The sequence below is a fragment of the Micromys minutus genome (assembly GCF_963924665.1).
Source record: "Micromys minutus genome assembly, chromosome: 4".
NCBI lineage: Eukaryota > Metazoa > Chordata > Mammalia > Rodentia > Muridae > Micromys > Micromys minutus.
Window position 1 is genome coordinate 62058568 of NC_137973.1, and position 27464 is coordinate 62086031.

The window sequence follows — 27464 nt, forward strand, 5'->3', positions numbered from 1 at the left end:
GAATGTATGATCCTCTTACTCTCTGGAATGCTGGTGTAATCCCCCCACCCCCACCCCCGACACTCACAGCTGGCCTGTGTCACCTCTTCATCTTCTGTAAACACGAAGTGGAAGCTAGGCCCAATGGTGTACACTGGCGGTGGCTTTAGTGACTCTATAAAGTGAGGCAGGGAGATCACGGTTTCTTTGGTTTGTTTTGTTTTTCAAGGCACAATTTCTGTGTTGCCTTGACTGTCCTAGAACTCCCTCTGAAGACCAGGCTGGCCTTGAACTCAGAGATCTGCCTCGGTCTGTGTTACCACCACTCAGCTAGGAGGATCACACAAGGTAAGTTTGTGCATTTGAATGAAACCATTCTCAAAATAGAAATTAAAACAACACAAGATCCTTCCTCATCTTAACACACTTTAAGTGCCACTGCCTACCCCTGCATTGGAGTTAGACGAGATCTAAAAATCTTAGTTTATTTAGGTCCCGAAGTTAGGGCCTCTCAATTCTCCAGTCATATCTTCTGCAATATATTCTTTATCAATAACCCGACAGCAATTTACCTTCGGTCCTACAAAGTCAAACTCATTGTTTGTTTTCATTTTTTGGACACCAAACACTGTTTCTATCTTACGCTGGCTAGAAATTGCTATGTGAGCCAGGTGGTGACACAGGCCTTTAATCCCAGCACTCAGGCCGCAGAAGCTGGTGGATCACTGTGAGTTTGAAGCCAGTCTGGTGTACAGAGTGAATTACAGGACAGCCAGGGCTACACAGTAAAACCAATGTCTTTAAAAACAAAGGAGCAAACAAGCAAAAGCAAAAGCTATATGCAAGCCCTCTACCCCGCCCCCCCTTTTAATACTACAGGGCTTTTGCATTTGGTCTCGGTAAAACTGTAACTGGCGGGAGGTTCTATGTTAGGGCTCTTATCTGAGTTGATATGAAATTCCTGGTTCTGTGCAATATGCATTTAATTTTAATCTGTGTTTTACCCTAGAAACTCCAAACAGTGGGCAGCAGCTGGAAGCCGAGCACTCCCACCGTCCAACTCAAGCAGAAAGCAAAGAGCAGTTGAAATGGTACAGAATCTCTAAACTCTCAAAAGCAGGTCTCCAGAGACACACTTCCCCAACAAGGCCAGGATCCTAAAATTCCTCCAAATGCCACCACTCACTGGGGACCAAGTCTTCAAATGGCCAACTCTACAGGGGCATTCTTAGTCAAATCACTATACATGATGCAAACCTTGCTGGCCTGACACTGTGCTTATCCGATATGCAGGCCTTAGGCTTTCAGTGATCTTGCCTCTGCCTTTGCAGGGCTAGGATGACTTTTGCCAAGCTTGGCTCTGGTTCCTTTTCCCACCCTTCTGGTCTTCTCACTCAAGCATCCAATCTCTTCACCAACAAGCAAGCCAGCTCTCAGGCCCAGGCGCTGGGATAAAGTCTTTCTTTCATCAGCCGCCCCCACCTTTCAGACTAATTTTGCCAAGTGTTTAGTCTTGGGCCTTCTTCAAAGTCATTCAGGGTGACCTGGCATTAGAAGGCCAATCTTTACCCAAAGAGATACATGAACTCTTTACATGGAATCTTTTTAAAAAAAAAAAAAAAAACTTTAAAAAATTTATTTATTATATATAAATATACTGTCACTGTCTTCAGACACACCAGAAGAGGGCATCAGATGTCACTAAAGATGGTTGTGAGACACCATGTGGTTGCTGGGATTTGAACTCAGGACTTCTGGAAGAGCAGTCAGTGCTCCTAACCACTGAGCCATCTCTCAAGCCCCACATGAAATCTTTGAGAGTGTCAGGGGACATTAATGTCTTAATCACAAACTAGACCTCTGATTGATATATTATTCTACAGGATTTATTTATTCTCTCTCTCTCTCTCTCTCTCTCTCTCTCTCTCTTTCTCCCTCTCTCTCTCTCTCTCTCTGTGGGGGGGAGGGGGAGTGATAGGCTCTCATAAGGCCCAAAATAGCTTAGAGGTTGTTACTTAGCCAAAGATGACTTCGAACTCCTGATTGATTCTCCAGCCTCTACCTCCCAAATGCTGGAATTATAAGAATGGGTTAGAATGCAGGCTTTCTTTCTTTCTTTCTTTCTTTCTTTCTTCCTTCCTTTCTTTCTTTCTTTCTTTCTTTCTTTCTTTCTTCATTCATTCATTTTAAAAAAATGTGTGTGTGTGTGTGTGTGTGTGTGTGTGTGTGTGTTGGTGGAGTTGCTTTCTTGTGCAGGTGAGCAGGTGCACGTGAAGGCCAGAGCTGTAATGGAGTGTGCCATTCTCAAGACCTCTCCATCTTCACTTTAGACTTGTCTCAGAGCTGTTTTAGGATTGGCCAGCTGGCCAGCAAGCACCAGGAGTTTCCCCATCTCAGCCTCAATGATACCCTTACAGGAATAAGCTACCCTGGCTAGCTTTTTGTAGGGTCTGGGAATCTGAACTCATGCTGGGCCATTTTCCCAATGTGGTGGTGACACCCCTTTAACCCCAGCACTAGGGAGGCAGAGGCAGACAGAACTATGAGTTGGAGGTCACACCGGTCTACAGAGCAATTTCCAGGATAGCCAGGGATACAGAGAACCCTGTCTCAATAAAAGACAAAAATCATTCTGTATCCCTGGCTGACCTGGATCTTGTTACTAGACCAGGCTAGCTAGTCTCAAACTCACAAAGATCCACATGCTTTTGACTCCAGACTGTATTAGGATTAAGGGCATGCCCCCCATACCTGCGCACCCCCCATTATGACTGGTGGGAGGCAAAGATGTCACTGTGAAGTTCAGACTTATCTTGACTTTCTGGCAATTTTACTAGCGCCAATATTCCTGCCTCAGCCTCCAAAGTCTTGCTGGGATTATCTAACTTTAAATGAAGTGCCCTCTCTTTTATTTGGTATGTGGGGAAACGTACAGCAAAAAGGGTATTTTCTTTCTGGTCCTAATGTACATCTTTAAACTAATAGGTTCTTAGCTGGGCTGTGGTGGCTCAGGCCCTTAGTCTCAGAACTTGTGAGTGAGGCAGAGACAGGTAGATCTCTGAGTCTGAAAAGCCTGGTCTACAGAGAGTTCCAGGACAACCATGACTACGCAGAGAAACCTTGTTTCGAAAAACCAAAAAACATTTAAAAAACAAAACAAGCAAAAAAACCATCTTGAAAAATCACAACCATAAAACAAACAAACAAACAAACAAACAAACAAAAAAAAAAACCCTAGTATGTTGTTGGTCAGTATTTTTTTAACCTTATTGTCTTTAACTTTATTCTTCCTTTAAGGACTGAAAATACCATCTCCCAGAAATGAGAGAAGTATTTAGGAAAGATAAGATTATAACGATATTGCTGTAATCTGGTTGTTCAGAGGGATCAGCATTACACCCACCCCTCCTCTGTATTTATTTATTTTTTCTTCCTATTCTCACAAGAATAAGGTAGAACTAAAAAGTAAAGCATATAGATAAAGTTTGGGTATTAGACCAGTAGGCCTAATTCTATATGCCAGATTTCTTTCCTCCTTTGTTCATTAATATCCCCTCCAGGGAGCCAAACCCTCCATGTGACTCTTCTTTGCCCTTCCACTTCTGCCTCCGAGTCACCCTTGACTTCCCAAGTCCTCATCCTCAGGATCCTGTCCGCACGTGATCTCATGGTTCTGCGGGTCACCTGGCCCCTGCGGTCAAGGTAAGTCCATGCCCAAGCTGCCTGGTAGAGGTGGTCTCAGAAGGTGCTGCGGGGTCGAGGGGGTGAGGAGAGAGCTCATAGGACACGACTCTCACATTGATTTGCCTGGAGTTTTCATGCCAGAGACCTGGCAGATTTTGCTATTTCTCAATTGTTTACTCGCCAAGCTTTCGGGTCCACGCGCCTCCCGGCTGCGCCTCGCACGGTGAAACTTCATTCAAAGGCCAGGCAGAGAGGCCCACGAGGTGGCGAATGGGCTGGCGGATGACCTCAAGGCCACTTCCTCCCTCTTGGAGCCCTTCCCCCAGTCCACTAACCACCTTCTTGTAAACAAAACTGTCCCCCAGGGCGAGGGGAGGTCTTGCTCTTCTGCGCCCTCTCGCGCAAAGGGTTAATTTTCCGGATCGCACGAGGGGGAGGAGATTTCCCTGTAGACGAGTAAAAAGCGTGATGGACAAACGTGCGGGCACTAAGACCGCAAGGCATTCATTTCCTCCTACGGTGGATGCGGACGCTGGGAGGAGATCCCCTGAGCTAGGAGCTGGGAGCCGAGGCGCAGGCAATGCTCAACCCTGGATGTAGCTGAGAGGCTGGGAGAGAGATCGGCCAGGAGACTGACGGCGGGGCAGTACCTAGGGGGGTGGGTGGGGGAAGCAGACAGGAGAGCACTCAAAATAAAAGGCTCTTTACAGATTTTTTTATTTTGTATAGAGAACACGTAGCGACTCCGAAGATCAGCCCCAATGAACATGTCAGTGTTGACTTTACAAGAATATGAATTCGAAAAGCAGTTCAACGAGAATGAAGCCATCCAGTGGATGCAGGAAAACTGGTAGGTGATGCTTTCGCGTGATACCGTCCCCGGGAGTGCGTTAATGTCGGTATTCCCGGTCTGAGCGTGAGCGGAGCGATGAATTGCCGGCAGTAATCGCGGAGTTCTAGGGTCTCATGTCTGCAGGAGACTCTGAGGCTGCATGAAGCGTGCGGTTTGGGGGTGCCCTGTGTGAGCTGCGGCCACGCGGGCAGCTTTGTGTAGATTATATAACGTAGAACATATATTATGTGTATCGAAAATGATATACGGGAGACAGGCATGTTACAATCCAGCTACCCCACCTGTGCTGTCTCCCTGCTTTCGTTTAGATTTGGGGGTTCTGCTTGGCCTCCCGCAACTGGAGCGTGCAAGGCTGTGGAGGCTGTGGAGGGAGGACCCAGTCCTCTCTCCTTTAACCCTCTTCATCCCGCCTCTCTGGTCCTTTCCCTCTCCCCATCCCTCGTGTCCTTCCTTTCTCCTTGTAGTTTTTCCACTTTACTGCCCTCCCTTGACTGCCGTCTCCAGTCTTACGTACCCAGGGTCCTGGACCCCTTCCCCACTCAGATTACTTTCCGGTTTCATAAAGACACCGGGAAGGAGGGGACAATGAAAACTGCAATAAAAATGAATGAACCCAAGCAAGTGGAGCCACGCCATTATTAAGTTTCTGTGTAAAGGAAACGCCTTTTGGACACACTTCTCAGTGCGGAGCGGCTGTGTAGGTACTAGGAGGCTCTTGCCAGGTAGTCTTGGAGGTCTTTCCCCAGAACTTCGAGTCCGGGAAAACAATCTTGTTTACTGAGTTCCCTTCCGTCAGTCTTTTGAGAAAAAAAAAATCCCCGTGTGGGAGACGATCCAGTGTCACCTTGCAATATTTAAGAAGGGGGCTCCCTCCTCGTAGACTGCTGTGGTGGAGACGTTTCCCTACGTTTTTAGTGCGAGCCCCACGGCCTCCCCACCCCCACCCCACCCCCTCTGCGCAGCGGCCGGCCCTCGGGGGGCTTCCGGGCTCCGGGGAGGTTCCGCCGCCGCGTGCGAGGGCGCTCGCGACCTGCCTTCCCTCCCTCCATTCATCAATGGGAAACCGGAGACGCCGGCGCTCCCGGGCTGGGGCGGGTGGTGGCAGCCGCCGGGGGAGTTCGCCTTCCCCGGCCGGGTCCCGGGCTTGCGGCTCCCGCCCCTTCCCGCCCGTGGGGCGCGCGCCCACCCTTGGCCTTCAGCCTGCGAGCTGGGCCCTTGGGCGGTTTACGGTGGCGACCCGGCCGAGCCGAGGCTCCGGGGCAGCCGCGCGAGTTGGGGCTGCGGCATGGCGGCTGCCTGCCTGAGTCCCCGGGCCCCAGATCCAGCTTGGTGCTGGTCGCCGGAGTCCTCCTGGAGCGCGATCGCACCCGCGGGGAGTCGGGATCGCCCCGTAAGGGGGCGACCATAGGGAGGGCCGAAGTGCTGCAGGAAGCCCAGCCCCCTCAGGCTGCCGTTCTGGGGGTTTTAGAGGTGCACTTCCTCCCGCATGGGGTTTGGAGGGCGGTGACCCGAGCTCAGCTCGCCAGCCTGGGGCTCAGATCTTCCCAGAGGCTGTTTGTCACACCGTCCCTTGCTGGGCTCTAGCCTGCCTCCCTCCTCTGGTAGCCCGCTGCTCGCATTTCCTAACGTGCCATCTCTAGCTTGTTGGGCCTGCCTTTCCGAAGTAGGCTTTCCCAGCCTCTGCAGGCGCATGGCTCTCTCTCACTGCCAGCCCGCTGCTGTACCACCCTGGTGCACTGACTCTGTTGCCCCCCCCACACACCGGTTTTTTTTTTTTTTTTTTTTTTTTTATTTATTTATTTCTTTTCCTTCTTTCCCTTAAGCTACTTTCTGTGCCCACCCCAGGACCATTTCCCGTCTCGTTCTCCAGACATTCAGTTAAGTGACAGTCACTCTGTCAGAACTAGACAGGTCCATGGTCCTCGTGGGACTGAGCATATCTCAAATACACTACACTACTTTCTTTTTCTCTTGTTACTCTTTAACCACTGTTTATTAGCTCTCAAACAGTGCTTTTGTTTTTCCCGACCAAGTATGTTTGTAATCTCATTTTACTTATTTTTATTTCTTATTTTAAAGGTGGATATTTACACGTGCCTGTGGCTCCTAACACATCATAGGGTGATGAGGGCAAGGTTCTGGTCTTTTTTGCGGTTTCGATTTTGCAAAGCATGCTTTGTACATGGCAGATGTTTGCAAAGTCCAGCGATGAAAACGTTCATTTTGCCGCCAACCCTACCTGCTCATATCCGTGCCTGGAGTTTAGCATGCTTGCCTTGCGTTTTGAACGCTACTCTAGCCACACTGGAGAATGCATGTCCTTTCTGTCTTCTGATGTTTGCCTTTATATCCCTCACGTGTTGATCCTAGCCTCTTTCCCTTTCTACTTCATCATTCTCTTCCCTCGAAGCCTGGTTTTACAACTTTCCCACCCGCTCTCCTGAGAGAAATCCGCAAACCCCACCAACCAAAATGTCTTGATCAATATGAAGGCTCTCTTATACTGTCATTAGAAGGGAATGCCATCATAGAGCCTTGTATCTAGTCTTGAGAGGGGAGTTAAGGGGCTTGAAAGCCAGGAAGTCTCATCTTCCCCTGACCTAGTCACTTAGACTGGTTTGAAATAGCTTCTGAAAGAAAAACATGTAGATAAGCCCGGTCTTTTGAGTACTTGTAAATGTTCTTTAAAATTTCCTAGACCTAGTCTAAACAAAGCTGCTAATTGTAACAAATCTCTAGTGAGCTGAGTCTGCTAGGGCTTCTGACCACTGCTGAGGTCGGGGTGGGGGAGGGGGTGAGCCAGGCAAGGTGCTTTGCGGTGCAGTAGTCTGTATAGGAACTAGCCTCATTTAGAAGGACTCAAAAGAGAGGGTAAAACCAATCCTATAATGCGTTCTTACCGAAGTCATTTCAGCATCCATTCATGGAATGGGGCTTGCAGGTCTAGGTCTATGGGTAAACTCTTGCCCACGAGGCTGAGACAAACTGATGTAGTTTATTGCTGCTTTCATTGTTTAACCTGATACTCACTGGCCTAGTTGTGACATGTTGTATGTAGACTTTATTTCTGTAGCAAATAGTTTCACACTAGAATAGACCGCAGTGACAGTTGCAGTGCAAAGTAGTATGTATTTCCTTGGAAAATGACCCTGTGTAGTTTTTTTTTTTTTTTCCTTGAAACTGCTTCCCAGTTAAAAATAACTTGGGTAATATTATCTGGTGCAGTTTCTAACATGAGGTAGAGAAAACTGCCTGTCTTTTAGCTCCAAATAACACCTTTTGAGTTCCAGTTTTAGACTGGAAGGCCCTTGAGACTTAATAGCATCCATGTAGACATTTTTTTATTTTGTGGCCTGCCTGGCCATTACCGGTGCTCACTAACAGCTGACTCAATCGGTAAATGCTGCTCGTGAGGGAGCAAAGTCACCCAGCCTTCAGAAAGGCTGGAAAGGAGACATAACATTCATTGAGAAGGAAAGCCTGCTGTGCCTTCTCCCCCGTCAGCAGCCTGCCAGGTTTGTGCTAAGACAGTGGATGCTAGTTGCTCCGGTTGTAATTGCCTAGCCAATGATGATTATCTTCTGATGTCGGCTGACACAGAGTTCACCAATAGGAAAGCAGGAGGCCTGTGCTGACTGCTGTAACATTATGTATGTGGGGTGACGTCATCAAAGGGCTTGCCTAGCGTCTCCTGAAACCCTCCCCCCTCTCCTGGCATCCTCCACACAACCAGCTTTAAGTGCTTTGTATATTTCTCTGACTTTCCCCTCTCCTCCTGGGGTGATTTCTAGAAGGTTTTTAAAATTGTTTTTCACACTTGTGTTCTGTATTCTAGGGTAATGAGACAAGTTTTAAAATGAAATATTACCCAACAGAGGAAACGGTTTTTTTAGCTCACAAATTTAGTTTTACTGAAAGGGAAAAATGGACTTTAGAAGGAGCTACGTACGTCCTGTCTTTGCATCTTCTGTGCGAAGTGTAAACAGTAATGTGACGTAGCGTGTCGGCGGCTCACGTTTTCCCGAATGGATAGATTGAGGCTGTTTTTCCTGCAGGGAGAACAGCTTTAACTTGCTGCAGAATTTTTTTATATCACTTGGCTGTGTACATCCGAGGAAAGCGTTGGGAAACTGTGACATCCATGGCGTGGTACAGAATCAGCTAGGTTTTTACCAGTGATTACAACGTTACCCAACGTGTGAGACAACACTGAGTTCCTATTGAATTTTATATGTAGTTGTCACTTATTTTGGAGAATCAGACCTCATGCTAGCAACATGACTGGGGGAGTCTAAGGGATTTCAGTGAACTCCAGTGAACCCTTCCAGTGAACTTCAGGGTGCAGGTGTGTTACATGTGTTAAGAGAGATAAGACTCTTTATCATAGAGAGGGAATCAAGGTTCCTACTGTAATATAGGAAGTAATAAAATGCTATGTGGGAACTTTGACCTGAATTTCCAAGTACTCTTAAGTATTCGTGTCTTTCCTTGTTCAGGATCCCAGGGATCAAAGCCAGCTTAATGCAGGTTACTATATTAACCCTTTTACCTACATATATGTTTGTGTTAGTTAGGATTTGAGGATAAGGAGGGGGGGTTGTTTTTTTTTTAATTTTTGTTTTTTGCTGGTTTTGTTTGTTTGTTTTTTGCATAAGGCTTTTTGTTACATCTGTAGTTTTTTTGGATTCTTGGAAATTGGTTGCCTTTCCATTGTTGAGCGTGAAGGTGTCATGGTACACATTAGAATTTAACCCTGCAGTCAACCCCTTCTGCAGCCAACAGAAGGCTTTATATATTTCCTTGAAAGAAGACTCAACCCAGGAAACTGGAAGGATGACCGGAGGGAAGGAGACCTTTAAACTTCAGAAGAAATAACCCAGCCACGTAGCCATCAGCCGGCAAAGCTACATGAAGAGTGGGTCGATATTGCAGCAAATCGATTGAGATCAAGCGTCCATCCCGGCCAGTGAACTCGGTGCAGGTCCAAGCTTTTTCTGAAATTGGTTTTCCAAAATCACTTGCCTTGGTGATTTCCTTCACCTTTCACGCGCTGTGTTTTATTAATAGGAGTCAAACGCCAGCGTGTCAGGCTTGCCTTTACTTACCTTTGCTTTACTTCTGCAGTTCCGTCTGCCGGTTCCCAGTTGTTTCCCAGTATCATCTTCGTTAGGCGAAAATAAGGCCTTTAAAAAAGCATCTTGTCATAGGGTAAGAAACTGGGAATTTGGTGAATCTTTTATACAAGAGCATCCAAAGGCACAGGCCTTTTAACAGTGGCTACTTTCTATTTGCCTTCTTCTAGGTAAGCACCCCTCCCCACCTCCCACCCCCCAATTTTGGTTTTTGTTGATTTCAGTCATGGTTCTTTGCCTGGCTCTGGCGGTCTGAGAACTTACTATGTAAACCAGGCTGGCCAGGAACTCAAAGAGATCCACCTGCCCCTGCCTTCCGAGGGCTCCCAGCTTAGGTAAACGTTTTAAATATGTAGAATGTTAAACTTATTTTTATTTTATGAGTGTTTGCTTCCGTATATGGGCACCATGTGCGTGCCTCACACCCTTAGATGTCAGAAAGAGAGTGTTAAATTCCTAGGGACTGGAGCTTCATGATTGTCAACCACTGTACGGATGCTGGGAACTAAAGTTGGACTAAACTTGGATTAACTTTGAAAGCAGAAAGTGTCCTTGACCTCTGAGCCATTGCTCCATCCCTAAGGAGATGACAAACATTTTTAAATGTTCATCTATTTACTTGGTGATTTCTTTTGAAGAAATGTAAGTTCTAGTTTAAAAGATTATGCTGTTCACAGTAGGGCTGATGACAAGAGAAGCTGGATGCATTCATACTCTGGCCAGGATGGGCAGAGTCTAGACTTGTAACAGGGCAGTATTTAGACTTAACAGTGAAGAGGATTTCATGTTAAAAGTCTTTGATAAGTTGGTGAGGACAAATGATATCTCATTGTTTTAATTTCTAACTCTCTGATGGTCACAGATTCCGTTTCTGTTTTCCTTTTTGTTTGTGTAAACTATTTCTCTTGTCTTTCCACCTAGCTAGATTGTGTACCATTCAGCGTGTTAGGGAGATTAGCATGTTGTCTAGCGTGACTTCATACTTTCTTCTCTGGGAGGATTAGTGTGGTCTCTACTGCACTAATTACACAGTTGGGAGCAAATTGGAACCAGTTTGGTGGCTGGATGGTGGCACACGCCTTTAATCCCAGCACTTGGAAGGCAGAGCTTTGAGTTCAAGGCCAGCCTGATTTACATAGTGAGTTCCGTGACTGCCAGAGTTACATAGTCAGGAAGAAAAGAGAGAGAGACAGATACAGAGAAAGAAAGAGACAGAGAGAGACAGAGAGAGAGGAGAAGCCAATGTACTATATTCCAAAGAGACATTTTGTATCTTATCAGTTGAAACATCTGTGTTTGTCCAAAAAAGGGTATTAGATTCATCCTTCAAGTGCCTGTAGAGTGAAGTGGTTTCTTTGGCTTCCTGCTGAGTTTTTCTTACTGCTGAGCTTATTTTTCAGGTTTTCATGGGCGTGGTGGTGAGCATGTCCTATGGTAGGATAGTGTAGTGGTGCTCGCGCTCAGACTGCAGATCCTTGCTCTATCTTGTAGAAGCTGGGTACTCTCTGCTTTGGTTGTCTTATCTCCAAGCTGGAGCTGTTCTTTGCTACTTTTCCTTGGCTTCCAGTTGGGGAAGGTGATGCAATGAAGTCAGCCATCCACAGGCTGTGAGAATGAAACCTACGAGCAAGTGTGTTCATGCCAGCCCATACATTTCTATTTCGTGATTACAGTCGCCCTCATTGTTGGCTCTGTGGGTTCAGGTGGGAACAGACTCTACAAACTGATAGTGCCAGTGGATAGAGCCTGAGGGATGAGAAGGGAGCACGGTATTCACTGCCCCCGAAGAAATCTATAATCCAGATCTTGGCAAGAGAAAATATTAATAATGTTAATGCGGTGTCATCAGAAGCCTTTGCTGGGCACATTTTAAAGGACCATCAGGTGGGTGCTTTTTCTGCAACCCACCTAATGAACAAGATGAAGGATGATCTTATCTGATCGCTGATGTATTTTCTATAGGGGACCTGGGATTACTGTAGTCACCTATGCATCAAATGCATGCAACCTTTCTACATGTCACGACAAAGGTGAACTTGCCCTGCTGGCCCGTGAAGTGGTGGTGACTGAATATTTGGGGACAGTGGGTTGACAGGTTCCTTCTTTTCACGAAACATTTGGTCGTTGTTCAGAGAACCTTTTATTTTTGGTAACCTGTTTCGTTAACGGACTTCAAATTCCACATTATCCCATATTAGTTTCTTTAACTGTGGGTGCAGGGTGAGGGGTCAAGGGTGCTTCTTCTGTCTGCTTATTCAGGCAGGGTTTTGCCTGCTGGGCTGCAGTGGGACCCTGCGGCATGCCTTGCAGCTGAATAGGAGCAGAGGTAAAGCACGTGTTATCTGATGTTAAATTATCAGTAGGTTGTTTCTGTGGGCAGCTACACCTTCTCAGATTGAGTGATTTAAAGCCTTGGTATTTATGGTCTTAATAGAGAGTGAAGCAATTCCTCATTATTAACACGCATATACCCCTCTCACTTCAGATTCATGGATGATTGACAAGTGCTCTGCCCCGAACTATATGCCCAGCGTCGGCTTTATTTTTGATGGTCCAGGTTCTGAAGTGGAAAACTTCCTTAGGTGGTTTTCAGTCCACGCCTCTCTGGGTGGCTCTGGTTCCTTTAGGTTCTTTGGGATTACAGATTCTTTTATTACACATTGATTTAGAAGCCACCAGTCTTTGTGGTTTTATTCTAACTATACTTACCGGTGCAAGACCACCAGCACATGGTTTCAAATGCCTATTCCAATCTTTCTCTGAGCTGTTTCTAATGCAGTTCCTCAAATACCACTTGTAGCCCATTGGTAATCTACGTAGACAATTTAAAAGTAAATTGTTGGGCATCTTTGGGATTTGTAGAGGAATTTTAATCCAGCAACATGGCTACTCTGGCAAGGGATCAACATCCCAAAGACCCAGGTCTAGGTCTCTGTGATCCAGCGGAATGCAGACAAGCCACATGCCTTTAATCCCTTTGGCTGGAATACAGACATACCCTTAGTACACACCTTCCAGGTAAAATTAGGTTGTAGAAGGAAGCAGCCATATTTGAAAGTGATATCTAATTGAGAGGCAAGGTGATGAATCAGAGAAAGGTTTGACAGAATGAGTCAGAGATGGGATATGCCCAACTCCCAGGAGAACAGCACAGGAAAGAAAAGCTATTCAAAATGTGGCACAGGGCGAGTCAGTTGTAAGGCAGTGCAGTGGAGTTGACTTCACCTCTGAGTTCATACAGTTGGGTTCCTGAAGTTTGGAGGCAGTTTTTTTCCAAGCAGAGCAATTCATTCAGAAGCCAAGAAAAGTCAATTTGTATCAGTCAGCTTAGAGAGAGGAGTTTGAGCCAGAATAGCTGCTGAGTTGAACCAGTCATCCAGAGTTCAGAAAGAGTTAGAAAGTGTGAGTTTAATCACCAGTAAACCTCGGAGACAATTACGCTGGAGAATAAAAGTTACTTTTCCAGGGTTTGAACAATTAAATACTTTTTATTAGGATCCTAGGAAGCTTATTGAAGCTTATGAAAATTTGGTAGTTACATTCAAGTGAGGTGGAGACTTTCCCAAAACCACTGCATATGAAATTCTAGAACATGTAAGCGTCCTGCCTTCAGTGAACCACTGGAGTTGTCTTTAGTTGCAACTGTTTCCCCTGCTTCCCCAAGAGCAGGTTTCTGTTTGGCCCTGGCTGTCTTGAAACAGGCATCATCTTCCACATTCAGGCATTTTAGGTTTGGGGCAAACGGCGAAGTGCTACTCCTTGTGACTTGGTGCTGTCCTGTGTTCTTTGAGGCTGGCTCCCTAAACCTGGATTTCAGACTCAACTCCACCTTCAGCCAAACTTTGGGCTGCTCCTCTCGCACCCGGTGATTACAACCAAGTCTTGTGTGATCTCTGTCCAGTTTCCTTTCTCTGAGCATCCTCCTGCCTCCACCACTGCCCTTTCTTCTGTTACTCACCTGCCTCCTTCTCTTTAGTCCCAGCATTGTCACCCAATTCTCAGATCTTACCACTTCTCTGCTTTAAAAACTTACAGCAGCTTCCCATTGTTTATGTTTTGAGAGGCCCTTCAACCTCCGCGACCTTATTAAAGTTACCCGCTGTGGCTGCTCTCCTCCTAGCCTGTCCATTCCTTTTGCTTTTTCCTTGTGGTTTGCTCTCACTTGATTCATAAAAAGATTGCTGTTCCTCCCCTAGTAAGTCTGTGCCAGCCATAGAACTTATCAGTAGTTACGAGCATTGTGTATCGCCGAGGGCTCTCGTGTTCAAATGTGTCTGATTGCTCTCTAATAAATCTTTTCATTGTGTTAACTGGTCCTATTTTTAAGATAAAAAGGCTTAAAGTTAGTCATGAGTGTGGCCTGACTAACTTTCAAGAGATGCTTGCTCATTTGGGGAAGAAGTCAATCTTTTTGGATTCCCCTGAAATGGAGGGCAGAAGGGTAGACTCCCGATGTGCAGGGTGATGGGTTGGTGGAAAATGAACGATACTCAGAAGTAATGGTGTAAAGATGGTGAGTGTCTAGTTTGTATTACATTCTAGTTATGTGTGGGTCCTGTGGTCTCTATGCTGTTTGCGTAAAGAAAGAAAGTTTGAGTTTACAAGAAGTCTCTGTGTATATGAATGGCATCTAGTGTGTTTCAGGTGACTGTTTTTGTTCATATATATATATATATGAATCAGGCTGCCCTTGAACTCAAAGAAATTGAAAGGTGTCTGTGGTGACATCCAGTTTGACAGTATGCTTTGCAGTGAACACATTTTAAAGTTAGCATTAGGGCCAGCTTACAGGTGAGTAGAGATGAAGTTTGAGGGGTCTGTGAATTACAGCCTTCATCCCACCACATGTGTCTTCTTGGATTGGAGGTTAAGGTAGAGGGGAGCCCTAGTTTGGTGTTGTAGTAATAAGTTTCTACCAGTAATTTCTTTCTCTAGAATTAAGTTACTACCAGTCATTTATTTCTATTTGTTTTTGAAGGGAAGGACCATATTCTTTAAGAGAGAAGGTTAAAAGACATTAATTAACCTTAATATTTTTATGCACCGACTCAGGAATGGATCTAGTGGGGCTAAGGCTCCCTAGGGATAGAATTATCTAATCTAATGAAGATGAAAGATTATACATAACCCTCTCCCTAGAGAGAAAGAATGAATATCATAATTAGCTGAGGGACCGTGTGGCACCTGGACATGTGCTGCACACATTCCTGGGATAGCTCATTAGCAACTCTTGTCTCACTGAAGGGCATCTAGGCTGGATCTAGGACAGCCACAATGAAAGGTCCTGCTGCTGAAGTGACAGCTGTTTGGCCCAGGGTATGGGTCTAGGGTGGATGGATGGTCTAGGTGGAACAATGTGTTCAGCTTCTTAGTGGGACTGCTTGGTGGAGCAAATTGTTCTAGGCATTGTTCTGTCATCTGCCTGCTTCTGGACTCCTTAGGGAGAAATGGAGTATCACTTCTAAGAGTACAGAAAGTAAGGTTGCTGTTTGTTCTCTTTTTCCGTCCTACCGACTTAGCCCAGGGCTCACCTTCCGTTTGGCTGTCTAGTGGCCATACCAAGAAACAAGGTGAAGGGAGAGGAAAGGAGACTCTCTAGAAAGCTGCTTTAAAGTCATCTGCGCCCAGTTTCCAAAAACCCAAAAGAAGCCTGTGACGCTCTGCCCTTTTTCTAAATTAGATGAAACACCATTATTAAATTACACACCGGGTTAAACATTCTTGAGTGCAAAAAAGCAAGCTGTGGATTCGAAAGGGGGATGCTGTCTCAGTATAGATTTGTTGTCAAAAATAAACGCTGTGGATTTATTAAGGTGAGTTACTAAGCTAATGACTCATACACTAATTGAATTAAGATAATTAATGTTTCAGGCATAGTAGACTTGGCTTTTTAAGAACAGCGTTAAAATGTTGTTTCCTCACAGGCTAATGCGTCCTGCAGTACTTTAATCATTTAATCTTCTCAACAGTGTGATTTCTTTTATGTTATTCAATGAAAGGGCAGGATTCTCTTTCTAGTAATTTTAAGGGAATCTTTCTTATTATAGAACTTCGCTATTAAAGTTCATTTTTTAACAATTAGCTATCCCAGAATAAATCATAAAGACTTTATACACTGCTTCGTGTTCTATAGCCACACACTTTTTAACACTTGTCAGTATTAAGACTACCACTTATTAAACTTAAGATTTTCTAACTAGAGTGATTTCTGAAAATGTAGGCATAGCTCCCAACTAAAGAGAAAAGCCATGTGCCCTCTATCTACCTCTTAAAAACCTTCCACCAAGAGTTTTAAAAAAACCGTTTCTTTCTTTATTTCTTTCTTGTTGTTTTTCAGACAGGGTTTCTCTATGTAGCCCTGGTTTTCCTGAACCTAGCTCTGTAGACCAGGCTAGCCTCAAACTCAAGAGAACCATCTGCCTCTGCCTCTGTAGTACTGGGATTAAAAGGATTAAAGTCACTTCCAGCTAGTTTCTTATATCTGTCTGTCTGTCTGCCTGTCTGCCTTTGTGACCACAATATAATTACATTTTTTCCCTCATCTCTTCCCCTTCCTCCAAACCTTTCCTCCTTGCTTTCTTTCAAATTCATGACCACTTTAAAAAGAAATTGTTTCACACGTATACACACATATATCTATCTGTGTATTCCTGAATACAAAGATGCGACCTGTCCAGTCTATTTAATGTTCCCTGTGTGTTTTCAGGGCTGACCATTTGGGATCAGATTGCTGTTTGGTGTGCTCGTCCCCGGGGACACCATCACTTCCATGTGCAGCGTTCCTTTATTTAGTTGCTTTATTTAGTTCTTTTGTGTAGGGTTGATGCTTTCTGGGCTTTTCACAATTTTAGTCGAGCAAGATTAATCTTATTTCATTTTAAAAAATAAATTTCAATACTGTTGCCATTAAAGATGCATATTGTAATTAAAAATAAACTTCACTGGTGACTGGGTTTATACCCTGAGTCCAGCAACCGTGGATGCAAACCTTGAGTTTGGATGTTATGGTGTGATGAGGAGCTTGCTGAGCGAGGTTCTGCAGTCTGGGCTTAGCTTTGTTATTTCCTGTGGATAATTCAGTCAAGCCTAGGTTTTTATTTTATTTTGATTTTAGTTTTTTTTTTCTTTTTTTGCATTACAAGGATGAAATAATACACCCAGGGTGAGACACTTAACAGATCAAACAAAAGGCTCCGCCAGTTTTTAGAATTTTTTTTTGAATAAGGAGTAGGAATCCCAGCCTGAGACCTGTGAGTTTATCCTCTGACTAAAGCTTTTGTGGGGACTGTGTATATATAAATAGCACCTTTGGCCCCAGCCCTGCTGAAGGCGCAAGGCAACTCTGAGACTGTATTTTACCATGTCTCCCTGGATTACAGGAAGCCATAAGTAGGTGCCAGCTGAGGAGGTTGGCCTCAGGACTGAGTTTACTCAGTGGAAGGAGCTTGGTGTCCTCTGTCCGGGTTTGCACTTTATTGTGTCTGGGTGTGTTGTAACAGATCTTGTGTTGCCTTTTATCAGTATAACAGCTCCATATGTCTTGTTGGTGTACATTAACCGGGACATTTGCAGGGTAGCCGTCCTCTGAGACAGAGTAAGAAGTTATGTTTTCATTGGTCTCTGGCCATCAGAAACTTGCCGTTGTCTCTGTTTGGTTACCTTAAGTTACTGTTGGGTTTTTTTTTTTTTTTTTTAACTTTTTTTTCATGTTACGATGTCATGCATTACTTATGTTTTCCTTCAGCTGGCCTTGACCACTCAGTACATATACTCAACTTTCTGAAATAAAATCTTCCAAATTTATACCTGTGTACATATTGTTTTACTCTAGAATTATAGAGATAGACAAACCTTTTGTTTTTGTTTTAGTGCAAGGAATACTATACTATGTTTTAAGTCGGTGGAACAAAGATGTGTGTTATTCAGGACAAGTATCTTTGCATTAATTTATTTCTATTTCTGTGTCTTTGGGTGTACATGTGTATATCTGGTGAGTTCTCTTGGAACTGGGATTACCCATGGTTGGTTGTAGGTTGGGTGCTGGGAATCCTACCTGGATCCTCTGTCATCGCCTTCCCTCACTCCCTCCCTGAGCTCCCCCTCCCTGCCCCTCAGTGTACTATTATTTTCACTGACATATGGGCATTTTCTGCAATTCACCAAGTTCTAAGAGAATTCAGTGAATATGACGTACAGAAGCCACACTGGCATGCCTGTGTCTCATGGGTCTCATGTTGTTGGCACAAGAACATGAGATGTACCATCAGCTGTACTACACCTAGTCTCTCTTCTATGAAAGCTATCAGCTTGTTCAATGTGCAGGGTCCAAAGGTCAACAATGGCAGAAGAGCAATTAGGGATCCTAACAAGGTGGACATGAGGGTGGTTAACCAAGGGAGGAGTTTAAACCAAGACTCGAACCGGCCCTGACTCTGTTCTCTTTCTCTCTTCTATTTGGCTAGCCCTTCTCCCACCCTGGCCATCATCACACCACAGTTTATACAACCTGAGTCTCCCAAGTTTTCCCCTTTGGCCATTCCATTGCTTCTTTGCCTTTCTGAGTGAATTATTGGGTTACAGGTGGCATTTGTACAGGGGATGTCCCAATACCCTCAGTCCCCCTGGTAGGGTATAGTTTCTTTTTACTGTGATCAAGCCCAAGAGGAGGAGGGGTTCCTGTAGTCTCACATCCCCAGGCAGCACAATAAAACTGGTCTGGACCCCCACATTGGTGAACTTCTGCCTAGGTTCTTCCACCTCAAGGACAAACATAAGTGGGGGGGAGTCTCCTGCAGGTGACGCCTCCAGGTGTTGAGGGGTTTGGAGGCTGTTAGGGAGTCGACCTCATCTCCAGTTCCAGTGGAAACCACAGTGCGGGTTTCACATGGGATGAGTGAACCCAGGCCACAATGCTGGCCACCTTGAGGGCTGTGGGAATGGTTACCAGCACCAGGAAGGCTCCCTTCCACTGGGGTCCAGCAATTGTGCCGGATGCCTCCAATGTAGATGTAGATGCTGGATGTAGACCGAGTCAACAGTCTGGAAACAGTGAGGGGTCTCTGGTGTTCTGGAGCATATAAAAGGCAGACAGTGGTGGCCAAATCCCATGTTGAAGGGCTTGGAGCCTCAAGAAGAGGTTCCTACAAGTGAGTTGGGATACCTTCAGTGGACACCAAGGGAGTTGGGGTACCAAACAGGATTTCAAATGGTTAAAATGATAGGGGATGTTCCAGGCTTGGATCAAGGCCAGGGGAAGGAGCACCACCCTGCTGTCTGTGCCAATCTCCAAGGGCAATTTAGTTAAGGTCTCTTTTAGGGTTCTGTTCGTTCTTTCTACCTGCCCTGAGCTCTGGGGATGGCATGCACAATGGAGATTCCAATATCTCTGCCAATCCCTGTCTCACCTTAGAAACAAAAGCAGGACCTTTATCCAATCCAATTACCTTTAGCACTCGGAAACTTTGGCAAGATTTGTTCTAATATCTTCTTGGCTACCCTGGTAGTTGTTTCCTGCTTGGTGGGGAAAGCCTCAACCCATCCAAAGAAAGTATCTACAAACACTAGGAGTTATCGGTAACCACATTTTCCTGACTTAGCTTCTGTGAAATTGACTTTCCAATATACCCCAGGTCGTTTTCCCCTAGGTCTCTCACCCTGTTTGCTCTTGGCTGCATAAGCATTTACTTGTTGGCATACTTTACACTGTTCTACTGTCTCTCTGGCTAAAATCCTAATGTCCTTTACATATACCTTAGACCCCTTGACTACTTGGATGAGCTTCTTATCCCCAGATGAGTCCATTTGTGCATTTGGCCAAGTGAGTCTGTTGTTTGTTCTCTGGGGAGTATAGTTTTCCCCTCTTAAGTCCACCATTGTCCTTCCTCCTCTAAGTAATAGTTGGTGGGGTTGGCAGCAGTTTGAGCCTTTTCTTCTGTATATTCTAAGTGAGGCCATCCCTTAGTCTAATCCCATTTCTTAGTGTGTGTCTCTTGCAGGCCCATAGCCTGGATAGGCTCCTGCATAACCACTTCTCAGCCACTTGATCTGCCTGGTTATTGCTCCTGGCCACTGAATATCTTCTGATGTCTTGGGCAATGAATAATACTCACAGCTGCAGGCGTCATCAGGACATCCAAGAGATCTAAGATTTATTTCTTTTCCCTCTAGTGTGAGCAGTCCTCTCTCTTGGTATATAGCCCCATGGATGTGGGCTGTGGCAAAGACATACTTGCTATCCGTGTAGATGTTAATTTTCTTGCTGGCCCCAAGTTTCAAGACTACGTTGGGAGAAATTAGCTCCACCTTCTGCACCAACGTGTGTGTGTGTGTGTGTGTGTGTGTGTGTGTGTGTGTGTGTTGGGGTTGGGGTGTAAGAGGTTCAGCACAGATGACATTTGTGGCGTCCACCATGGCAGCACCTACTAGTCTCTGACCTTCATGGAGAAAACTTGCTCCCATCTATAAACCGGTAGCCTCAGCTCCTGGCAGGGGTCAGATGAAGAAGTCTTTCCTCCAGCTGTGGACTTCTGCCCACAGTTCTGCTGTGGTGGCTTGAAGTCAGGATCAGGCAGCAAGGTTGAGCCCAACTGGTGGAGAATCTAGTCCATGTCAGCTGACTGATGTCAGCCTCTGGGTCTTTCATTCATAGACAAAAAGTATTCTTGACCTTGGGGTGCCAAGGGCAGTCAGAAGAAAGTATCTTTCAAGTCTAAGACCGTGTACCAAATTGTGGAAGATGGCAAAGAACTCAACAGAATGTTAGGAACAGTAGGATGACTGTCAGCCAGTCGATGGTTTACCTTTCGTAGGTCTTGGACTGGGTGATACTCATTAGTGCCCAGGTTCTTAACTGGCAGCAGTGATGTGTTCCAGGCCAAGTGACACATAACACCCCAAGCTGGAGGAATCTGGAGATGTGTGGCTGAATTTTTTTCTCGTATCTCCTGAGACATAGGGTATTGTCTGAGACATGGGAGTAGCCTGTGCCTTGACTACCACCACAGGGGAAAGACATTTTGCTTTGCCCATCTCCGCTGCTTCCGCCCAGGCTGATGGGAATGTTTCCAGCCACCAAGTCAAGTCCTGGTTCTGAATAAAGGTGGTTTCAAATAATTGATACTCTTCATCTAATTTGGTAGTCAGAATGTGTATGGGCTCTCCTTTTGGGCCAGTTAGTTTTGGCCTGTTGGGCAGGAAGTGTATCTGGGCCCCCATCTTGGAGAGTAAGTTTCACCCCGACAGAGGGTAGAGACAGTCTGAAATAACCATAAATGGTTCTCTTCCACTATGTGAGTCCTGGGGACCAAACTCAGATCATTATCATTGCTAGGTGACAAGTACTTTTGCTGAGCCATGTCACTGGCCCCCAACAGGTTCTTTCTCACTGATACAAGGCTTCTTACAGAACTGTTTATTCCTGCTGCACCTAGGTCACAAGTCTGCCTTGTGGACCATTTGATGGCAAAGGGCCTGGGGTTTCTTCCCTCATCTTTAACAAAGGCACTGATGACCAGGAGACATTTGTATTAGTAATATCTTTGTGTTAGCACGGGAGGCTTGGGCAAGATGAACTTTGACTGTACTAGCCAACGTATCCACTCTGAGAAAAAAGAAAATACTTTTAGACTAAAATAAATCCTTTTCATCTCGCACTTCTTACAGAATACGCTTAGAAACGTGCAAGTGTTGAGTTATTGGTAGTGCTTAATGCGAATTACTCTTTAATCTCTAAACATAGAGCATAAGAGCTGCCTTCCTAATGGAGGTGGGGGAAAAACACCTCCTGCAAATCCATCCTTCTGTATTGCTGGAGCGGGACCCATTTCTTCATTCCAGAAGACTCCGTCCGACCTGCAGTTCCTATGAGGAAGTAAAGTTGGACTTTTAAAAAAAATTCCATTGACCGTTGGATCGTTGGTGTAGTGTGAATTACACACGACATTGATCCACTTGGAAAAAGTGATTGTTTTTGTTTGTCTGTTTGTTTGTTTTCTTTCTATTCTGGGACCCTGGAATCTCTCCCTGACTCCCACTTTTCTTTTGTTTAAAACCATCAAATCATTCTATTATAGTATTATTTAATATATCAGTTGTATTAGTATTGTTTTGTTGTTTGGTTTCAACTTTAGGACAAGGGGACTGAGGTGCCTATTTTACATATTAATGCAGACCTGGCCTCCTGGTTCTCTCAGCATCCCTCACTTTCTAATTGGTATACCCTTACCCCAACCTTAAACTTTTTAGGGGGGTTACCCCGAGGCTTCTCTATATAATCCATACAATTGGGCGCTCTCGCACATTCTCTCTCTCTCTCTCTCTCTCTTCCTTTCCTCTCTGAGTTCAGCCGCCTCACACCCCCACCCCACCATCTCCCCTGGCTTCAATCCTTGGGGCCAGTGATCTCGCCCAAGAGCAGCTTCCAATAAATCTGCCTTTAATGTACTCTAATCTGGCTTGAATTGGCTCATTTCACCGGCAGAGAAATAAGCATATCATTTTTAAAAATCAAAGTGCAAACAAGTGATTACTGTAAAGGTGGAAGGCTCAAAGGGCTGAGACGGATTGTTGGAGGAACGGAGTTTATTAGAAGAGTTATTCATGCCTTGGATGGACAGGGGCAGCAGCAGGGCTGGACTGAGGCTGACAGTGTGGCAGGGTCTTTGGAGAGAGTAATGAGCCCATGTAGCAGAAGCTACTCTCAGAAGGTAAGGGTGATTTCACAGCTCACATATTCGGGCAGGAAGCTGGGGAACGGGGTGGGGAGCAGGGTGTGTGGGCAGAAGTACCCTCTTTGAATGCAAACTTACTTTGCACATGAGAGAGCCTGGCATCCAGAAGTCTGTTACCTAGGGATTCACAGACTTTTCGGTGGGGTGCTCTAAAGTGCCTGTGAAGGGGGATGGAGGGGGTGGTCTGAGGAGCAGCTGTGTGGAAACATTGTATTCTTACATTAAGGGCACTTGTGATGCGATGCCTTAATACTCACAGACAGCAGAATGAATCTTTGAACGTTTGCCCAGGACATGAAGACCTTAAGCTGCTATCGAAGCAGTACTATGTTGTTAGTGTGTTTTAGATTATAGACCACAGAAAGAGAGTGACTCTAGGGTATGACCAGTGGCCAGACGCTATTAGTTCTAAGGCAAGAGATTAGTTTTAAGGCAGGAGGTCACAAGTCATGTGACTCATCTCTAAAATGAGGCAGCATGAACCCAGTAGGGTTGCTGAGCTGGTATCCTGAGTTGATATGAGTAAAGCATTCAGTCATGCTACAAGCATATAAGCTGTAATTATGTTAACACTGATTTTTTTTAATGTTTAAATATTTAAAAATGTAGCCAGTTGCTTCACAGTGGCTCCCTATTGCCACTGTGCAAAGTCAGAACTTTCACCTTGGCATTCATTGGGAGCACAAACCAAGTTATATCCTGGGGTGTTTCCTTCCTTCCTTTCTGCACTGAGCATAGAACCCAAGACCTTCATGTGTGCTAAGCAAACTCTCAGCCACTGAGCAACAGCTTTGAATTTCCTTGGTTTATGCTTGAAAGGGTTTAAAGCCTTTGCATCACCTACAAGCCATAGGTGTCATTTCTTAGGAGACGTTCAGGGTTTTATGTTTGTTTGTTTGTTTTGTTTTTTTAAGATTCGTTTTTATTATTTTTATTCATCTCTGAGGGTGTCTACGAAAATGTATGATACACATGTGCAAGTGTGCACCAAGAGAAGAGGTCAGGTCTCTGAGGCTGGAGTTAAGGACTGTTGTGAGCTGCCTAGTATGGTTTCTGAGAACAAAACTTGGTCCTCTGGAAGAACAGCAAATTCTCTCAGCAGCTGCTGCACCATCTCCACTCCCCACCTCATGCTTTAAATACTTTCTTTCATTAACCCGGAACTTGCTGATTGGCCTGGATTGATTGCCCCCCCCCCAAGTCCCCTAAAACCAAGCACATGCCTGTCTTTTTCTGTGTGGGTTTTGCGGCTCACACTCAAATCTTCATGTTTGCCTGGCTTTACCAACTCACCTCTTGGTCTTTTTTTTTATTATTATTATTGTTTTAAAATAAATTTGTTTATAATACAAGCAGGAATTCCATGTAGAATTTCTGTATCAAGTGATCTACAACCATCTCATCAAGAAAGAAATGTTTCACAATGTCTTAGCAGTTAATTTTACTCTATGACAGCATTGTTCCACGTGTCACATTTTGGACACGGGTTTAAATGCTTGCTTGGTGACATTGGTGGCGACATTGTGTGGAAACATTTTGGGTGCAAGTTTATCAAGTACCTGTAATTTTCCATCTGTGTCTGAACCGACAGAGAACAGAGTTCCACGGTAAGGCTGTTCTGGTTTGAGGGTTTAGTCCAGGAAATCTAAGGACAACAGGAAACTCGCCAAGTCAGGTCTAACTTAGAAAGGCTGCAGACAGAAATCAGTGAAACGCCCTTTATCTGGTTCATGATCAAATGTAGAATTCACTATTACTGAAATATAGATTCAAAATACCAGGATGGCCTTACATCCCCTTCAGCCTTGTTAAAAATTACATTGCAAGCAATGAACTGTATTTACTTGTTTTACCTTTTGATGCAGTTTCCCCATGTAGCACAGGCTGCTTTCAGTCTTGCCTTCCTACTTTGACCTCCTGACATGCAGGGACTCCTATCCTAGCCCGTGCATCATTTCCTGTTTCCACCCCAGTCCCCAAGCATGAGCATAAGTTAAGAAAATTTTTGGGTTTTTTTAAATGATCCAGAGGTTGTTTTGAATGCAGCCAGGGCTGACTGACTTGGACTGTTTAATAACAGAGAAATTATATTATGGACAGCCTGCCGTATTGGAATTAGTGTCATTCTCAGCTTGAATTAAGCTCCCTGACTCAATCCTTTAGGGTATGTAGACTGAATGTCCTAGGGTCGGCTGTTGGTGGGTGTTAGCGTGGGTGGTATGCATCAGGGCTAACCCTGGGTGTTGTCAGGGGCAGGACTTGAGGGGGTTGTTGCTGCCCTGAGACTCACACTCCCAGAAGACTGGTGTGCAGACACCACGCAGCCTTGCTTTCTTTGTGTCTCCGGTTTGTGGAGGCTTCTCTAAGTTCCGCCCTGCAGCCTGTTCTGTGTAGGTGGAGAAAGTAGGTCAGAGGAACTGTTTCCATGTACAGGTATGCAGGTGGACCTTGGTCTTCTCAAACCTGTATGTTTGCTTAGTACCTGGGGAATCCTGAACCATTGCTCCCAGGGGACATAAAGGGGTAGGTTTCTGCGCGTTTCTACTCAAACACTTTTGTGACCAATTGATCGGTATTTTATGTGTGCTTCTGTTAATGACACCTTACTGTACATGTATCATCACTGCCACCATCCGTGTGACAAAGCAGCTCATTTAATGCATTTCTTTACAAAGTTTGTCTCATCCTTGTGTTTAAGAGTTAGTATCATATAGCATTTTAGTCTTAGGGGCCATTTTAGGTAAAAATATTGTGACCAACGAAAACGAAGAAAAGGTACTTGTTTTAATGTAGTACAGAAGTCCAAGAAGGCAGATCACCATATTGCTTGACCTCAATGAACATGTGCCATCAAGTTGGAGATGTTCCCTGTCTTGAGCCTGACTCCAAGTGACCATGAGCCCACACATGCAAAAGCACTCGGAAGATTTAAAAATCTATCTTTTGCTGTTCTTTGACAACTTCATGTATGTTTACGGTGTATCTTGGTCATACCCACCCAGAGCTCTAAAAATTTAAATCTATTTTCTTGAGGTGAATTCTGAACAATGAGGTTTGCCTGCACTGGTGGTAAGGAGTATCCTAAGGTTAAGTTTTGTGGGACAGAGGATGGTCCCCAGTGGTGGAGCTTTTGCTTTCTGTGCTCCATTTACATTTATAATGGCAACCTTCACCTAAAATACTTTTCCCTGGGACCCTGGGAAGGGAAGTCCTTGTCTTCTTTCAAATTTAAATTCTTGAAGCCTGCTTTTAAAATCGTAATTGTAGGAGAGAACAATTGTTTTCCTCAGAGAGGGAGGTGGTTCTCTCCAGCCAGATACCTGGTGAGTTCTTTGTTCTTTTATGAAGATGGAAGGAAATGTTTAGTTAGGAATGTTTTACCGAGGGTATTGGGCTTTTACCAAGGATGTGGTCTAGGCCTTGGGTGTGGTGAGGTTGGTCCCTGTGATTGAGTCCTGAAAAGAGGATGAGGGCAGGAGTAAGGAACTGGCCGGATGTCCTGCCAGGTTTCAAACCCAGTCTGGTGGGATCTCCAAACACATTTACCCCATCTCTTCCTTTGGCTTAAGACTTCAGCACATACTTGGAACATGTTGGAGATGCATTTTTGTTAAAGAAGGCTGAGCTCAGAGAAAATACATGAGATAATCATTTTCTGAAAACATCTCACATCTGCTTACCTATATCAGTACTCTGTTAATCCATACCTGTTGCGGTAGAAATAAAAATGGATCAGCAGCTATCAGTTCTTGCGCGTTTCTCACTCAAGCGCTGATGAGTCAGAACCGCTCACCCCAGCTGGTTCTCTACCATGAGGTCCACTAGCCGCCCTCTTTCTCTCCTGGCTGGTTCTCTGCCAGCCAGGAAGTTTGCTCACATTCTGCCCAGCCCTGTAAAATCATGACTCAATAATCAATAATTTATCAGTCAAATTTGTATGTTAAATTCTCAATCTACAATTCATCCACACAAATAAGCTTACATCCAGTTGACAAAGGTATAAACCGCCCAGCGAGATAAGACAAATTGACCTATAGAAACCTTTGAAAATATTCATATCTACCTATTGCCAATTAAGACCACCTAGATATTGATCCTCCTCCATCTTGATTCTCTTGCTTCTTCTCTCTCCTTCCTAGACTTTTCCCACCTACCCTTGCTTCCCATCCATTGATAGTCTGGACCCACCTTGCTGCTTAATGACATCATCATACACATCACCCTTTCTGCTTAATTAAAAAAAAAATGTTTCAACAGATATAATCACACCAGTATTAATACACAAGGAAAAAATTAGGCCAAAGTGCCCATTCATTTTGAATGCTAATGTTTGCCTTTGGATGACCCCTTTTATGTTACCTAAGTTCTGGTTGTACTCATAAAGCAAAGTTTCTACTAAAACACGAATCATAAATAACACACCCTCCCTAACTAGCCCTTCAAATAATGGAATCTGAAGTAGCATTGCTAAAAGACACATGGGACTCTCCTTAAATAGTCAGTCAGATACTTATCGGCCCCCAAAGGCCTGCAGTTTTATACAAACCATCAGGATCACTTTAGAGACATTCAATTCCTTTTATGCTATACAAAAATATAAGGGAAATTTGTGTGTTTTTCAATAACAAAAAGTCCTTAGAGCTATTTTGCATGTTCTTGATGAAGATCAACTATATAATAAAATATAGGCTGGTGGAATTTCCCCCGGTTCCTAATCCTTCAATGGGCCCTTATATAACCATTAAAATCTTGCTGTTTTGACAGGAAATTTGCACTATAAGTTGGAACAAGCCTACAGCAGGTATAATACAATGTCAACTTACAGAGCACACATGCATACAGTATACAAACATGGCACAGGATTAGGACTTACAGAGAGTCTACACTCAGACCATATTCTGATTGTGATTATCTCACAAGGCTAATGCTTACACATTGTCACGGGACTAAAAGTAAATCAGTGCACCACATACTTTTGCTAGTTCAGAGCTTTGGCCCATTAAGAGTTGTGTGCAGAGAGGCTGTGCAAACCATCCTCTGGGTCAGCCTGCTGGTGACCGCTGAATGATTGTAGTAACCTGCTATTAT

At 44.7% G+C, this 27464-nt stretch overlaps 1 protein-coding gene across 1 annotated transcript in view; it reads left to right on the forward strand.

Annotated features, from left to right (window-relative positions):
- Positions 1 to 4424: 4424 nt before the first annotated feature.
- ELOVL6 (ELOVL fatty acid elongase 6) overlaps positions 4425 to 27464 on the forward strand; it is a gene marked incomplete at both ends in the record, with an annotated part of 101652 nt that continues 78612 nt past the window's right edge. Inside the window, one exon of the mRNA XM_080915539.1 lies at positions 4425 to 4513. Within this exon, the coding sequence (XP_080771665.1) occupies positions 4425 to 4513 (89 nt within the window). The remainder of the gene's footprint in view (positions 4514 to 27464) is intronic.